Genomic DNA, 17575 nt, shown 5'->3' with positions numbered 1-17575 from the left:
ACAGGAAGTGGTCATTATAGGGGGTGTAGTAAACCACAGTGATAGGTAGCCTGTTGTCTATAACCATGCACTCCCCTAAACCCCCTAATTTGAGTATTTAGGGGTCTCCCAACACCACACCGACAGATTCGACTTCCTGGGAACTGAAGAGGACAAAAGAAAAGACAACACCACAAGAACTAAGGACCTGCACTGAAATTGGTGCCAAACCCAGCCTGACTGTTTGCTCCCGGACAACTGCAAAGACCCATCTCATCCTGTGGCTGAGCATCATCCTCAACACTTGGAGGACTGCCCAGCACCTCATCAACAAGTTATCTCCCTTGGGGTGGAGCAGTCATCTTCCTGCATCTGCAGGAACCGACTGTATTTGTCCGGTTTACCGTGTTGTTGGCTATCGGGCCCACCAAGGGAGCAACACTTTAAGAGAGGTATTTGTGGTTCTACGTGGTCAGCCCAATCTCTGTCGAGTTTCGAGATGCTAGACATTCTGGGAGCACCCCTACACCAATACCCTGAGTACAGGGCACTTGCACAAGCCAAGGCTTGTTCGAAGTCCAGCCCAGACATCATCACCGTAGAAGTCTTCCGACACACCAAAGGACTTCAGGACAGACACAATCCACGACCAGAGTGAGTCTGCTGTTTTGTTTTCTTTCCCTCTGCATAATTGATTGACAAAAAACCCTCGAACTCCAGTTGCCGGCCAGCCAAGCTCCACAGCCCGGGCCGTGACTCCTGACTGCGTCCCCTTGGCCTAGGGGTTCTCACGCCCTAAGCCCCCCTCTGGGTTCACCCAGACTTGCCCCTCCTTGCAGCCTTTGTTTTAAGTCCCCATTGACTTCTATTGTGTAGCGCTCGAGGCTACCATCCAAATAAGCACCTGTGCACCTGGACACCCCAGGGCAGGTAACCCAAAATTCCTGGTGGTTCTCTGGACCATGGCTCACTAGAACATTAAGTCTGAAAGGGCACCCCCCGAACTCCGAATGCAAGTATCTGTTTGCTGTGTATATTTTTCCTCCCATAGGATAATATTACCACGTTCGAGGATCATACCTCCAAAACAGTTTTTTGAGAAATTTACTTTTTCTTTTATATTCGATAACTCTGAAACTACTCAAGTTATTCTAAAGTTCTTGGTGTGTAAAATCATATAAAAATCTGCTTTATTTTTATAAATTGGTCTCGGATTTGTATGCGAATCATTTTTTGACTGTGTGTACGACAAATGCTTGGCACTCCTCTATGATAAGCTTAAGCTGCTAGACGAAACGAATAGTTTCTTACCTGTCGGTGTAGTTTTGCAGCTTGAAGATCTTTCTGGATTCACTATGCTGTGCATTATTCCTCGATCTGGTGGTTGGGTCCGGATTCGTAGTCTTTTTTTTGTTTTTTTGTTTTTGTATCCCAGGTGGGTGTCGACGTCCCACCATTTGGTGTACCTCTCGTGACGTCGTCGTGCTTCCTGCTTAAGTCCCACCTTGGTGCGCCATCTTCGGGTTCTTCTTTCCCTTATTTCTCTGTTTTTTTTTTTTTTTTAACCCTAGGCGTTCTAGTAATTTCCATTTCAATATTTCTCTCAGTATCTCCTTGTTCTTTTTATTGTTTGTCCTTCCACCTTCTTCTCCTGCCTCATCTTTCTGGCGGAGGTGGATGGGTTCGCTAGTGAATCCAGAAAGATCTTCAAGCTGCAAAACTACACCGACAGGTAAGAAACTATTCGTTTTGCAGCGTGAATCTTTCTGGATTCACTATACTGTGCATAGATTTTGTAGCGGTTTGTTATCTTGGTGGTGGCTGGGTGGAAGATGAGCGTTGGTCGTTCAATATATGTTGAAGCACCTTTTGTCCTACTTGTGTTTCCTTGTTCATCTGTATGTCCACGCAGTAGTGCTTAGTGAACGTATGCACTGAAGCCCACGTTGCCTCCAGGCGTATGTCTTGAATGGGCGTGTTTGCCAGAAAGGCAATTGTTGCCCCTTTTTTCCTTGTGGAGTGTGCTTGTGCCCCCTCCGATAGTTCTTGTCCTGCCTGATTGTGGCAGAATTGTATCGTTAGTGCGATACATCTTGCGATGGTGCCCTTCTTAGTCACTGGTCTACCCAGGAAGCTGGTTGCGAATGACACAAAAAACTGCTTTGTTTTCCTGTGTTCCTTTGTTCTTTCGATGTAGTGCATCACCGCCCTTCTAGCGTCTAGAGTGTGTAGTACCCTTTCAGCGCCTGTTGTTGGGTTTTGAAAGAAACTTGGTATTTGAATTGTCTGGTTCATATGGAATGCGGACACCACCTTTGGCATGAAGTGTGGGTCCGTCCTCATGACGACTCCGTCCTTGTATATTTGGATGTAGGGCTCATGTAGTGTTAGCGCTTGCAGTTGGCTTACTCTGCGTAGCGAGGTTATTGCCACCAGAAAGGCTGTTTTCATTGTCAGCATTTGTAGAGAGGCCTTGTGTATGGGCTCAAAGGGTGCCTTCATAAGTTCTGTAAGGACTACGTTGAGGTTCCATGCTGGTGGCGGCATTCTTTTAGGTGGCGCTAATCTTTTTGCCCCTTCGAGGAATCTCTTTACTACCCGAGAGGTAAAGAAATTTCCCCCGTCTCACCTCGTGTGTAAGCTACGATCGCCGCTTGATGGACTCTTAGCAATGACGAGCATAGATTAGCCTTTAGTAGGTGTGTGAGGTATCTAAGCACCGTTGATTCCCTGGTCATTTTATTTTGCATCTTATTTCTGCTGCACCATATTGTAAACCATTTCCATATATCCCCATAGCATTTCCGTGTTGTTGGCCTCCTTGCCTCCCGTAGCACTCGCATAGTGCTTTGAGGTAGCTTAAGGTGTGCGAACTCCAAGTCCTCAGGAGCCAAGCCGCTAGGCTGAGGCTCTCTGGCTCTGGGTGTAGAACCCAGGAAGATCTTCACCTGTTCTGGTTCCATTGATGACTTCCCCCAGTGTATCGAGAACCCCAGGTTTGTTAGTGTTCTTGTCACCCGCTCTGCGTGTTCCTCGCACTTGTCGCGAGTACTTGCTTTGATTAGCCAGTCTTCTAGGTAAGGATACACATGTATCCCTTACCTCCGTAGGTACGCTGCTACTGCTGCAAGGCATTTTGTGAAAACCCTTGGGGCGGACTTTAGACCGAATGCCATGGTTGTGAATTGGTAAAGATTCTGGTTGATGTTGAACCTTAACAGGTTTTTGTGGCGCCTGTTCATCGGGATGTGCAGGTAGGCATCTTTGAGATCCACGGTGGACATGAAGTCTCCGCCTCGTATTTGAGGTAGCACTTCTTGTAGCGATGTCATTTTGAATTTTTGCGTTTTTTTTAAATTTGTTTAGGAATCGTAGATCCAGATTGGGTCTCAGTGTTTCGTCCACCTTTGGGACCAGGAAGTAGTTTGAGTACACTCCCTTGTTCCTTTCTCTGCATGGCACTGGTTCTATGGCCTCCTTTTGGAGTAGTTGTAGCGTCTCTTCTCTGAGTTGTGCAAGCTCTTGACCAGAGCGTTGTCTTTTCTTTGGTTTCTTGTTTGGAGGTCTTTTTTCCAACTCTATGCCATATCCGTACTGCATGACGTTGAGTATCCATTTGTCTGAGGTTATTTTTTGCCATTGTTGAAGGTAAAGTCCCAGTCTTCCGCCTACTGGTGTTGCATGTTCGTAGGCGTTTGGTTTGTGTTCCCCCCTTACTGTGCTTACTTTGTGCTTCACCCCTCGGGGTATACTGAGGGTGAGCATTTTCTTCCGTGCGAAGTCACTTTGATGAGGGTTGGTCTCCCCCTCTTCTTCTCTGTCCACGTCCGTTTCCCCTACCGCGAAAGGACTGGCCTCGAGGCTGGAACTGCCAGTTTTGCTTCTGCTGTCCATGCTAGCCGTGACTTTCACCCTGCTGTCCTTGCTGGAATGTCTGGTGTGACGTTCCCGGCTGGTTTCCTCCCCTTCCGTAGGGTCTCCGAGCTGGGGTGCCTCTTCTCATCCCTCTGAATTGCAGGGCCCCCATGGACCTTGCCGTCTCATTTTCTTTCTTCAGTTGGGTGAGTTTTTCGTCCACCGGAGCACCGAACAGCGTCTCACCATTGAAAGGGGTGTTCAGTATGTTGTTCTGGACCTCTTGCTTGAATCCTGAAATTTCAGTGATTCCTATAGCCATCAGCCTGCTCGATGTCTCTGCCCCGTCCAATGCTGTCTTAATGCATGAGTTTGCAATATTCTTCCCTTCCTCCACCAGATGGGAAGTTCTCTGCTGGTATTGCTCGGGGAGATGTTTGATTAGGTCTCCCATCTCGTCCCAGTGCTGGTACTGGTGCCTGTTCAGTAGGGCATTGGAGTTTGCCATGCGCCAGTGCATTGCCGCATTTCTCTCAACCTTTCTCCCGGTGAGGTCCATCCTTCTGCTCTCCTTGTCGGGAGGCGGCCCTGAGGTTGCAGGTACATTGGCCCTTTTCCTGGCCGTGGACGGAATGATGGAGTCAGCTGTGACTGATCCTTTGATATATGGCGGGTCCTGTGAGGAGTGCTTGTATTTCTTCTCTGTTCTGGGAGTGATGGATCAGCAAGTTCCTGGGTCCTTGAACGCCTCCTTCCCTTGGTTCATTACGCTTTGGAGCATGGGGAGGAACTGGCTCCTAGTCTGGATGGGGAGCAGTGTTTCGAGTAGAAAATCTGCTTTCGGCTTCTCCACGTCCAATTTCACGCCAAAAGCTGCTGCAGCACTCTTGACGACCATGTTGTATGCCCCAATGTCGTCTGGCGGCAAAGGCCTCGAAGGATAGGTCTCCACGGGCTCTTCGGCGTCGATGTCCTGCCATTCCAGCTCATGTGTTGTCGACGGCGCCGAGCCGTAGATCAACTGATGCTCCTCTTCCTCATCTTCTCCCTCATAGTAGGGGTCTTCTTCCTCTTCTTCAGGATCTCTCGACTGCTCTTCGGCGTCAAACTCTTCCTGTTCTTCGATCTCGACGACATCCGTCGACGGTTTCGTTGGGATTTTGAATTTTTTCATTTTCTCATCGAACTCCTTCTTCCTCTGAAGGATGCTCTCCATCTCCGCCTCGAGCCTTCTCTTTTTCTTCTCCATTTCGGAGGCATGTTCGGCGTCTAGCGCTGGTCTTTCCGATGGAGCTTGCGTCGACGCGGCCTTGTCCTTTGTCGCCGAACGCCCCACCTCGTGGGCCAGCTTCGACGAACTCTGTTTCTCGGCGGCCTTTGGCACCTGGGAGTCCTTCTCGAAGGATCCGCTGGGCCTTTCGTCCTTGGATCCACTCACGGTCGTCGAAATTTTCGGCGCCGGTGTTCCTTTCGAGGACTTTGACTCTGTTTTTCGAGAGTCACACTCAGATTTTCGGGGTCCTTTCGGGGGTTTCGTACTCGACGTGTCTCCTACCTTGTCAGGCGTTTTCTTATCGGTCTCTGCGACCGCGAAGACATCAGGTCCCTCGGCGATGTTGTGTTCATCGTCGGTGGAGAGGCCCAGTTCGTACAGCGACGGGGCCTTACCCTTGCCTTCCATGTTGAAGTTGGCTCTCCACTGCCTTTCTCTCACCCGGAGTGTCTTCGGCGTGAAGGCGGAACAGGCGTTGCAGTCCTTGCTCTCGTGGTCGATCGGCAGGCAAAGGTTGCAGACCGGATGTTGGTCCTTCTGCGCATATTTGTGGTGGCAGTTACGGCAGAATTTAAAGGGTGTCTTGTCCATTGCGCTCAGAGTTTCTGAGTGCGCATTTTCCCATGGGCGTCGAAGATTTCGAGGATCTCCTTCTTCGTCGTCCCGGCTGTATGCTCTTCCTCTCTGTAGTCTTCTATAAATTCTCCTTCGATGAAACTTGTGTATTTTTCTTCTTCCTTCGTTAAAACTCTGGAGCTTCTCGATGACGATCCAGACCCAACGGCGGAAAAAAGAATCTGAAGATGGCGCACCAAGGTGGGACTTCTGCAGGAAGCACGACGACATCACGAGAGGTACACCAAATGGTGGGACGTCGACGCCCACCTGGGCTACAAAAAACAAAAAAAAAAAAAAAAAAAAAAAAGAAAGACTACGAATCCGGACCCAACCACCAGATCGCGGAATAATGCACAGCATAGTGAATCCAGAAAGATTCACGCTGCAAAACTACCACGAATAGAGCTCTTGGGATTATTAAAATAAGCCCTGTAAACCACAAGAGGGTCTTCTGGACAATTTGCATGGTGTGCCCTCACATTGGCAACACTACATAAAAAGCCAGCTTCCTACAGCAAGATGATGCGGACTCAGATGTTTGCCCCTGGTATTCAGAGAATCAGCCAGTTTTAGGCAGATTGCATGGCAGAACACCCAAGCCTAGGGCCTCAATGCTTCCAGAGACAGAGAAGGGGAGACCGCCCCCCCCCCCGCTTGTTGACCTACTACATTGCTATCACTGTCATATTGTCCAGCAAGATCTGGAAAGAACGTCCGCAAAGGGACGGGAGTAAATCCTTCAAGGTTAGGAGGACTGCTGGCAGTTTGAGCAGATTGATGTGAAGAACCTGCTCCTCTGGAGAACACAATCCTCTTATCTTGAGCCCCATCGGATGACGACTCCACCCTACTTCACTCAACTGTAGATTGGATGCATCCTTCATCACTGTAGTCACTTCTAGAGGCAATTATTTGTGACAGGTGCTCCTCTACCTACAACCTGCTCAGGTCTGCCAGATTTCAGGGAGATCGTAACAGAGCCAGAAGAACATGAGCCAGGGATAGGATCTTGAATTTTGTCTTGTACAGGAAAGATTTCTAGGTAACCGGGAAGCACTGCTGCCTCATTTCTAAGTCAGGGACTAACTCCACATCTTCCACCTCCTATTGGATATTCAACAAAAGGGGCTGTGGGGAAAAGGGACCTATGTAAGAGCATGGTGGAAGGGTACCCCTTTCTATTATGTGTAAGACCCACAGGTCCAAGATTATGAAATAAGACTGTTTCCTTTAAACAAAATTCAGTTCAAAATCCCAATCTGTGAGATTTATTAGGAAGTGAGCATGGTGAAATGGATTATACACAAGAAGTAAATTGTCGGAATGGCAGTAAGATAATGGGCAATGTCTCAAGGAACTGTAGGAAAAAAATGAGAAAACAAAAAGTATTTTACTTTAAGCGCTGGTTGCAAACCCTGCTGTTCTTACTTTCCTTTGGTAATTCTAATTACATTTTAATTTACAGATGGTTAATCCAGATATATTTCTCATTAATTATGCTAAGGTCACAACAGTTTATTTGAAGAATCAAGTTTTCTAAAAGTTTTACTATAATCATGTCAGGCTTGAACTATAAGCATTCCTTAATGTACGTTGCCTCAATATCGCAAGTATACCTGTTCACAACTTTTTCCACCTGTGCAGGCTTATTGTGGGATGCTTCTTTCAGAGTTTTGCTCATATGTAGGGTCTCCCACACCTCTGAATTCAGAGTGCTGCACTCCAACGGGGTCTCTCCTTCCTTATTTTTTACAGTGACATCAGATCCACGAGAAAGGAAGAGCCTGGAGAGGTTAAGAACACAAGCACTATAACACCAGCGACCTAAAGAAGCTGGTCAAAAGAAACAAGGCAAAGAAATAAAGCCAACCTTAAATGCAGCAAAAAAGTACACGTTCTAGATTTTTAACAATGACATCGATCAGCTGACTGACTTCATGATTACAAATGTCAAAGAAGAATTGTGTTTACAAATGCAATCTTTTCTCTTTGAATATCCTGAATGCTTTGAATCTCATGTGAACCATATTACATTTTTCAGGTGTCCTCTCTAACAGTTTCCATCTGTTAGTCACTGGATGATCACAATAGCAACGCTAAATGAAATTTGATGTACAAGGTGCAGAGACAATCTAAACTTGTTCTGCATTCTTGACCATCATCATCCTATAATCCTAAATTGACCATTACCGTCAACAAGGTACCCCAGTCCTCTAGAGCGTGAGCCAATGTAGTTTTACCCCTTGTGGACTTCCCGACGCCACCTGCAGCCTCTGCACACCGGCCCCCTCGACCACGACTGCTCCTGGTAGGAAAACCGGATGCCTAAAGTCATCTCAGCATCAGTTGCCACAGGGCCATGGCGAAGAGGACCCCAGTGTCCCCAAGCAACACAAGACTTCAACGCCCTTGTTGGTTCAACCTGACCTGCCTTCCAGCCAGAGTCTTTAGTGTCTTCACAGTAACCGATACCTATAGAAACCTATTGGGCTCAAGACGCTGTTTTGCACCCTGCACCCGGCTGCTTGCCTTGGACTTTGCCTACCACTCATCTTAACTCCTGGATATTGGTCCCGTAAGTCGCAGTGCTGTACCTGTTAACAGAACCTTTTCTTCCTTCAACTGGATAACATTGCAGAACTTAAAAATCGCACTTAGAACTGAAAAGAATGTATAACTGAAAAAACTTACTTACCTGAACGATGTTTCTATGATGCCTAAACATATATAAAAATACTTACTATTTTCATAATTTGGTGTCGATCTCCTTCTTGGGTCGTGACAGTCATTAATTGACCATTGTGTGTATTTGCACATGTCTTGTACTCCTCTGTGTTGAGTCAAAGACTGCTCGACCACGCTACCCCCTAACAGAGAACTTTGTGATTGCATAGCCAGACCCTGTCCACTCATAAGGGAACAAACTGGACTCTTTACATTGTATATCAGATTGTTGATGTATCACATAAAGAGCCAGCTTCCAAGAAGAACCTACTTGAAAGTTTTATTTCATATAAATTGTGAACAACAAACAGTATTTATAAGGCCACAACAGTTCAAGGGTAATTAAACCTTAAAAGTCACTTTTTAAAATTCATCAGATTCTTTAAGAATACTGTATAAAACAGGCCATAAGTCACTGTTTGTGAGAAAGAAGGTTTTTAATAATGATTTGTCCCACCAAAAACATGTCAGCTAAAGTTAAATTAGGTGCGACGATAAGCATATTCAATGCCACTTAAATCATCAATTAAGGCCCTGGTTCGAGAAGCCTTATACTTAGACCAAACGAAGTACAAAAATCAGCACTGATATAATAATGATTTAAGTCAAAGCTACTCGTTAAAACCAAATATTGTCTGGTTGATTGAGACAGCCCTATAAGCCTAAGAAACGTTTGCTTACTTAATGTACAGTGTGTTATGAGGGATATCACCTCAGCCAATAGCGTTGAGATATAAACTTTCGGCACAGTCTTAATTCAGCATTCCTGCTAATAATTTATCAGTTAGCAAGAGCCATAGTCATAAAAGAGTGAGAAATGTGTTGCACAAACTCCTCAAGTATTTAAATGAATCCATCCACTGCAATATAGTACACATTCACAATAAATTAACATGGAAGTTACATTCTTGGGGAAAATCATTCAGATTTTTCTAGTATAGGTGGGAACTTATCATTCACATAGGTAACAGAAAAAAAGAGGCAGAAGCCTGAAGCAATTGCCAGATGAAAGGGAAATGTGCCTGTAATACACTCTTTGAGAACTAACCCTCTTAGTTTTAAATCTTCATTCAAGGAATTGCTAGGCAATTTTTGAAAAAGTAGGGCGCCATTGTCTTACACCTCATACGTACACAAGAATGTCAGTCCTTGCTTCAGGAATCCTTACCGAACAGAAGGTGAGATATAAACATGTAACGCATCATAGATCAAGGTAGGTAAATGTACTGTGCCATAGGCAGACAAAAAGAAAGGTTACTTTACCTGTAATATTGGATCTTCAAAATTGGTATCCTCGAAGTCTAAGCATGAGTAACTCTGCCTATGTTTGGGGTTCCTAGAAAAGGTTCTACTGAGAGAAACTCTCCCTCCAACCATAAAACAAACAATGCCTTAAAGCAACAGTTAAGTATTACCTCTTTTTGTGGCTGCATGTCCTCGGAAACATCTGCCTTTAATCGTTTCTCTTTTGAAAGTCGGAAACAAAACAAAGTACAGCTAGCAATGCTAGCCCATCTATATATAAACCTTTTTGAAAATATTACAGATGGACTTCATTTTTCTTTATATATGTTTTTGTTGAATTATAAACAAACAAAAAAAAATTAATCAATACTTTTTGCTTTAACTTCAGATGGGCATTTTTTTAAAATAAAATTGAAAAATTATTTCTTCATTAAAGTAGGGTTCTACGATGCAACACAAAAGCAGAAATATCAAAGATTCTATGAAGGAAAATCAGACAAACAGTAAAATTCCTCAAAAATTGGTCAGAGAGATGGCACACCTTGTGACATTGAAAAGATACAAGTAACAAGGGGGCTCTGAGTATCAATGAGTTTTTTTTTTCAGCCCATTTTAGCTAACTGTACTCCTGTGAATCTTTTTAATGACTGTTATTTATATGCTTTTATTGTTTGTCTATCAAATCGAATAAAGTTGTTTATTATTATTATTATTATTATTATTACATTGAACAGATCCAATTACCTGACTAGCGATCCCCCTGATAAACACTGAAAATCCTCTCTCCTGCACCAAGCATTGAACTCTAGTGACTTCCTGACTTCTTTCCGGAGTTCAGTGCAGGAAACGGGAATATGGAAGTGGATATACCCTTTGTCCCACAGTACCCGTTTGCTGCTGAGAAGTGCTGGTACTCTCCAATTAAAATCATTGGAGCAGTACTGAGAAGCGCCATTACTATTCCTTCAAAGTTAAAGACGTGTAGCTACTGAGTACCCACTAGTAGCTATCCATTTAAAACTCTGCAGGTGTTCGAGGACTTCTCAACTTTCTTCTATGCAATCGTTGGCAGCTCTCATAATGTACCTCCTTACCCAACAGCAGGAAAAAGGAACTTTAGATGGGCACACACATGGGCATTGTGGGATTACAGTGGCCAGCTCCTATGTAGAGACACTCCCAAACTAAGGAACTTTAGGGAAACAGAGACACTTCCAGGCCAACCACTAGAAGGTGGAATTGTGCAAAGCATGTGAATCTAGAAGACATTTCAAGCCACAAAAAACATGAAGTCCATTCTTGCCCTCTACTGGCTGTGCACACTCCTCGAAAGGGAAATGAAAGCGGATTGAAATCAGTTGAGAGGTTGAAGATTGTTGCCCTTGGTGGGGTCTGTGCCCTCAGTGACCACCAGGTCCTGTAGAGCCTCAAAATCCCTACATTGGCTGGTGCAAGTGATATGAGAGTTGTCGTTTAAGAAATTCTAGTCCACTGTATTACCCTCTAAATGTTCTGTTGGAGGAAATCAAGGGAAGGCCAAAGAGAGGGGTTTGGCACGTTTGCCTTTAAAACACTCTACAGCCAAGACAGCATTTTCTCTCGAGTTTGAAACCATCAAAGGGCATATCCAATAGTGATGCCTGTACATCGCCATAGAAACCTGTGGCACACATCCAGGCATTCTGCTTGATAATACAGTGCCCTTGCCGCGACACACACAGTCTGTTGTGTCGAGGCTGACCGTCAGAAGATAGTTTGCATTGTCTCGAACATCCTGAGTTGTTTGGGCAAGAGCATTCCTAAATTTGACTGCGCCGGCGGGCAAGATCTTGCTGGGTATATCTCAAAGACATGTGCATATCAGCCCAGGAGACTGACAGCATCTAGGGACCAGAGGTCCAAACTGGCAGAAGATATACTCTATTTCCAAAAAGTGTTTCGATGCGCTTTAATACCCCCTATATGCAGAGACAGAACCGGAGGAAGAGCATTCTCAGGTATCGCACAGAAGATTTGGAACTCCTTACCTCCAGATGTATGCAGAATCTCTTCCTCCTTCAAAAAAGTAAAAATGCTTCTAATGAACAAATTCACATCCTAAGACTTTAATTCATACGTGACTATTAGCCACATATGTTATCCTATATGCCACTGTCTACCTCTTTTGTACTTCGGTAACGATGTATCTGGTAGAGACAGTCTAGCCGCAGATTCCTTAACTTAGAATATCCCCAGGCGTCAGACTGGATCCGGAAAACTTTCCACAGCAGCACCTGTGTGTACCGGGGGGGGGAAGGCGAAGCCGCACGGCTCCACCCTGACGTTGTCCACGGACGTGCTGTCAGCGGAGCCATATATGTCCCTCCCGGCGTGCTGATGTCAGTCTTCGTTGGAGAAACGTTTTCCACGCCACAATGCTGAGCCACAACCAAAAACTGTGAGAATATGTAAAAGGACACATGACAAATGAGCAGAACGGGGAGGATGGGTGGGTGTTAAGGAATCTGCTGCTCGACTGTGTCTCTACCAGATACATCGTTACCGACGGTAAGTAACTCGTCCATCTGATAGAGACATCTAGCCGCAGATTCCTTAACTTAGAATAGATACCAAAGCCATACCCATAGTGGAGGCGGGTCCGCGACTGAACCCCACCAAGTTCCCAAGAGAACTTGGCCATCAGCAAGGTGACGAAACACGGTGGGGACTGCAAGCCAGCACAGCCACACCAGACCACGAAGCTCTGAAAAGAGCGGAAAACAATGGGAGGCAAAGGCACCACAAGCCGTTAAAGAACAGCACAAAAACCCCCGTATGTATACCGGGTTGAGAGAAAGAAAGCATAAGCTTGAAATGTTGGTGCGGAAGTGAAAGTTCAGGAGTTCGCAAGAAGTTGAACTGAGCCTAGGATTCGCAGGATCCGATATGTCGACCGTAAGTAAAACCCAGAGAGATAAACTGGTAGGACAGGGTCAGCGCATACTGCTCCAGTATGCACAACAGAGGAAAAAAGCACTGTTGAACCTGCACCAGCCAAAATACGTGGGGCAGCATTGGCAGGATGCCGACCCATGGCCAGAAAGTGTCAGTACGAACAGAAACACAAGACACTCCAGTACACGGTCGCTGTTTCAAAAGAAATGTGAGATGGCTGACGGTAACCAGCCGAAGCACCCAAAACAGGACTACAATAAGAATGATAGTCATGTGGAAGACAGGAACACGCATAAGCATACTGTGTGGACGCTAGAAACTCATGATGCATAGGAAAAAAAACCTGTAGGGTAGCGGGAGCAGCACAGATGTGAAGGATGCACTAGCAAGCAGGCAGCCGGTAGAAAGGGGTATCTGGCAAGCTGAACACCCAAACAGGAGCTCTTAGTATGAGCAGACCGGGGCAAAGACCACGGACACCGCAGGACGGAAAGTTGCCTGCGCGTCTCCGCTGTGTGAAGGGCACAGAGCAGATATGGTTTAAGAAGTTATACGCGTAAAAATGGTGTGTTACATAATACAAGACTAGGGTACGCAAAAAGTACCCACAGTCATGTGGAAGCAGAATTGGACAGGACAATGTCCAGATCCGTAAGTGACATCTGCCACCCGCCCGGGAGGAGCCACGGTCCCCCACCAGATAGATAAGGAGATGGAGCTAGACACGATAGTGGAAACAGCTAGGATTAACCTAATGGCCCAGGGACCCAAGAAGCGAGTATCCTGAAGAATGCACTCTCCTTGAGAGTGTTACAGCAGGAACCCAAGCAGAAGTGTGGAAAACACCTGTGCGGAAAGCAGCAGGGAAACAGTAAAAACTCCTGTTGGGGAAGTGCCCAGAAATTGAGGGCACAAGGCAATGTACAGCATAGACGTACATGGCGAAGACGCCACCGTCCAGAAGAAGTCCAGACAGGGGCTGGAGTACGAGACTCTATTACCCATCCCGAAGAGGGGAGGGTAGAACCAGCACCGCAGAAGCGGAAGAAAGAACGCAAACACCCTATGAGAGCGAATCATACCAGGGTGCATTCCCAGTACGTGCGAACACTAAAGAAGCATGCCGCGCAGCGGCTTTGCCCTGGCGCTAAACAATGACAGGGCAGCAGCCTTGGAAGAACTGTGCCTGAAAAGAACAGAACAAGGGCCCCAAGGGACCGTGGCTGAAGAAAAGAAGAGCATCCAACATGGAGGAAGAGGAGCACAGCAATGCTGAAAAACGCCCCTGCGAAAGGCAGGCGAGGCAGAAGCCTCACGGTAAGGAGCCTATACCGATGCTTTAAAATACTACAGACAACCGTAGACCACAACCTTAATTGAAAGAAGTGCAATAGAGCGACCCCAACCTGTGGGTCACATACAGCAGAAAGAGAAGAGAGAGTGATCCACAGAAGATCTTCTGTTAGGAATAATCCACAGGAGGATACCAAGCCTTCCATGCAGGAAGGCAGCTACACAACAGCCATCCAATACCCGACAAATGGTAAGTCTTAACCCCGGCAAGGGGGCTCCTCTGGAACCAAGCTCACAGACAGAGGACCTCAAAGAAGGTAGAACCAGCTGACCAGCTGTACCAACCAAGGCAAACATGGCGAAACATCCGCCCAGACCATTTGGGTATTACGTCATGAACCCAGGGTCCAAAACAAAGAAGTCAACGCTGCATATCAAGAAAAAGCAACATAAAGTCACACAGTGTGTGACAAAGACAGGCCACAAGGTCGAGAAAGCCTGGCCGCAAGGGCCAGCAAATCACGGGAGCCCAGACATGAAGCGGGAGACTGCTGAATCAGCGTGACAATCAAAGAGGTCCACACCATTGAACGGCAGATAGCGCAGAGCGGCCCGAACGTTGTTGAAGAAACAGACTATCACGCAGCCATTCATGGCGGCGTAAAGCAAAGGACCGGGTTATTGCTCTACTAACCGAGTCGGTAGCATCCAGGGCCGATCGAAATGGAATATTGTACCAATCCCCGGTCATCAAGAAGAAGACTATGCAAGTCAGCTCGGGGCCCTTCTGGGAGAGGAGGAAGAAGGAGCTCAACCAAGTGGCAAAGGAAGCACGTGCAAACACGCAAGACGTGTTTAAGGCATGGATGCCCGCACTGGCGGAGGCAAAAATGCTGCGCCCACATTTCTCCACCCACCGAGACTCCCTAGTGGGAGGGAGCAACGGTAGAGCGAAAGAAGGCTGCAAGGAGAAAGCCGCCTGGACAACCAGACCCTGAGCCCAAGGGTGAAGGGACAAGCAGACTGGATCGTCTGGGGCCGGGCGATGCCGGCGAGCAATGGCTCTATTAACAGGGTCACCAGAGGAGGGCCGTGCCCAGGTACCAAGCATTATATCAAACAAAGACCCACCAAGGGGCGGCAAAGGCTCCACATCCACAGGCTGCATGTGGAGAAGATCCAGTAAAGGATCAGTGGGAAGGGAAATCCCAGGGGGCTGCAAGCGGAGAATATCCGCAACCCTCCGAATAGCCCTCGCGAAGGCCGCACTACCCTCTGTCGCCATCCTGGGAGGCGACAACAAACCGTTAGTCGGGGACGGTTGAAGGCTAACCAAACCACTAGAAAATAAAGGAGGAGCAGCCTGGGATGATCCAAAGGCCAAGAACACTAGGCACCTGTGTGAGAAAGTGCCATCTTTCTTGCATGGTATGCCCCCACTTTTTGCTTTATTGCTAAATGTACTTTGACTGAGTGTGCCCTGGACTCCTGCCAATCAGTTGCCCAGGGCCTATGTTCCTTCCCTAAAACCTCAAATCCAAATTGGCAAACCCAGGCCACATGTCCGCCCCTGGTAAATGGTACTCTAGGTACCCAGGGCATTGTGACCAGGGAAGGCCTCTAAGGGCTGCAGCACTTAATGTGCCACCCTAAGAGGCCCTGTACCCTGGCACAAACACACTGCCTTTGCAGGCTGAGTGTCTGGGTACAAGACAAAAGAAAGAGTCGACATGGCGCACATCCCTGTGTGCCATGCCCACAACCTACACTGCCCTGGCATACATCAGCCACCCCTCTAGCTGGGTGCCCTCTGCCAGTGGTGTGGGCACAGGAGCATGAGTCCTGTGCCCCTACAGTACCCAGGTCTATTCCTGGGCACTGTAAGTTCATTGCTGCCATTTAAGAGTATATGGTGCCGAGAGCTCGTCAAACACGAAATCCACAGCACCATAATGGCAACACTGAAGACTAAGAAGTTTGGTATCAAACTGCTCAGCACATTAACCCCGCACGGATGCCAGTGTGGGATTTAATGTACAAAGCACTACAGAGGGCATCTTAGAGATGCCCCCTGAAACCTAACCTACAATCCACGTCTGGTCTGAGAGGCTGCCTAGACTGCCACACAGCAGACATGTTGCTGGACCCCTGGGTGGAGAGCCCTTGCTCTCCTGGACCTGCAACAATGCACATCCTGGGCGAGGTACTAGGTCTCCTCCCCCAGGATGGGCAGGGGGAAGCTTCAAAGGCATGCCGCCTTTGTGAGCTTCTCCAGGCCACTTGCTGTACTCAGCAAATGGCCCCCCCGGTTCTGACCCCCACTCTGGCGGGAAGACTGGCCGGAAACCCCAAGTAAGGACAGGGGATGTGCCAGCCTCTGCCAACCCCACCCCTCAGTTGGGGGAGGCGAGGTGAAGCACATCTACGGGCTCTCGCCATCTTGAAGATGGGAAGCCCTGCCTAATCAGGACTAGGCTACTGCCCCCCTCCCACTGGGGATTGGCAAGATAGGGGGTGTACCCACACAAGGGCAGAGACCTATTGGTCCCTGCCCTTTACCTACCTGTAACGCCCCTAAATCTAGTATTTAGGGGCACCCTGAACCTTCCTTCCTTAGATTCCAGATTCCGAAAAAGCAAAGAAGAGCAAGAAGAAAGAAGACATGCCGTGCAGCTGTTAAGAAGAGGAAGACACCAACTGCTTAGGCCCCAGCCCTACCGGCCTGTTGACCCTCGAACCTGCTCCTGCTAAATCCCGGCACCTCTTGTGGCCAGCAACCTCACCAACCCCGGAGGACCTGGCTACCTTGTGACTCTGAGCATCTGGGACTCCCATGAGCAGTGACTCTGCTCAAAGCAAGTTCTAACCCCTGGCATCAGCCCGGAACCGTGAACCCTGCACAGTCAGCACCCGCCACGCCTGGCCTGTGCCGGAGTGACCAAAGACCCCGAGGATGTCCCCCCAGCGACTGTGACCCCGAACCCGGCACCCAAGGACTCACCAGCGCTCCTGACGATGCCTGCAGCCTCAGAACCAGGTGTCCCCCCAACCGTGATCAACAGAGGGTAAGATTTCCCGACATCAAAAGGCACCCCTGCACCCGGCGGCCCCCTGTGCCCAACTCCTGGGTACCTACCTTCCTCCAACTACCCAACTTACCTCTCGAAGTGGTGGTGGCACCTGAAGAATCTTCATCCCCGAGCTTGCAGCCTTTGTTCATCCTAGAGCTTTCCCACTGAAATCCATTGAGCACCCAAAGGCTCAAAAGCACCCTGCACCCAGCCGCCCGAGTGGCCCTGACAGTGTAACTTCTACTCCTACCTACTTCCCCATTTGCCCTGAGCAAGTGACCAGGAGCCCGGCTCCCATAGCCGCGTGGCCTGCTAGTCAGCAGCCACCAACCAAGGCCCGCCTGCCTCCCATAGGATAACATTGGGCCTAACTCACTCTGCACCCGGCTGCCCCTGTGCCGCTGAGGGTGTAACAACTGTACTTTACTGACCCTGGGAGACCCCAGAGTCTGTGCCCAGAACCTTAACTCTGCCAGTCGAGTACTTACCCAAAAGCCGATAACCCAATTTCCTTCCATAGGGTAACATTGACTGGTTTCTTCTGAAATTTCTTCTAAGTGTGAAGTTTCTAAAACCTAAAATA

General features: G+C 47.8%; 1 protein-coding gene across 10 annotated transcripts in view; it reads right to left on the bottom strand.

The window, feature by feature from the left end:
- EHMT1 (euchromatic histone lysine methyltransferase 1) overlaps positions 1-17575 on the bottom strand; it is a 1124912-nt gene that overhangs the window by 316319 nt on the left and 791018 nt on the right. For 9 of the 10 annotated variants that reach the window (XM_085611576.1, XM_085611650.1, XM_085611584.1 and 6 more), the window contains one exon: positions 7342-7509. The exons of the other annotated variant lie outside the window; for it this stretch is intronic. In XM_085611576.1, the coding sequence (XP_085467702.1) occupies positions 7342-7509 (168 nt within the window). The remainder of the gene's footprint in view (positions 1-7341; positions 7510-17575) is intronic. 10 annotated transcript variants of the gene reach the window in all.

The sequence above is a fragment of the Triturus cristatus genome, chromosome 1_2 (assembly GCF_964204655.1).
Source record: "Triturus cristatus chromosome 1_2, aTriCri1.1, whole genome shotgun sequence".
Taxonomy (NCBI): domain Eukaryota; kingdom Metazoa; phylum Chordata; class Amphibia; order Caudata; family Salamandridae; genus Triturus; species Triturus cristatus.
Note: the sequence above shows the minus strand (reverse complement) of the source record. Positions and strands in the feature narration are given on the sequence as shown.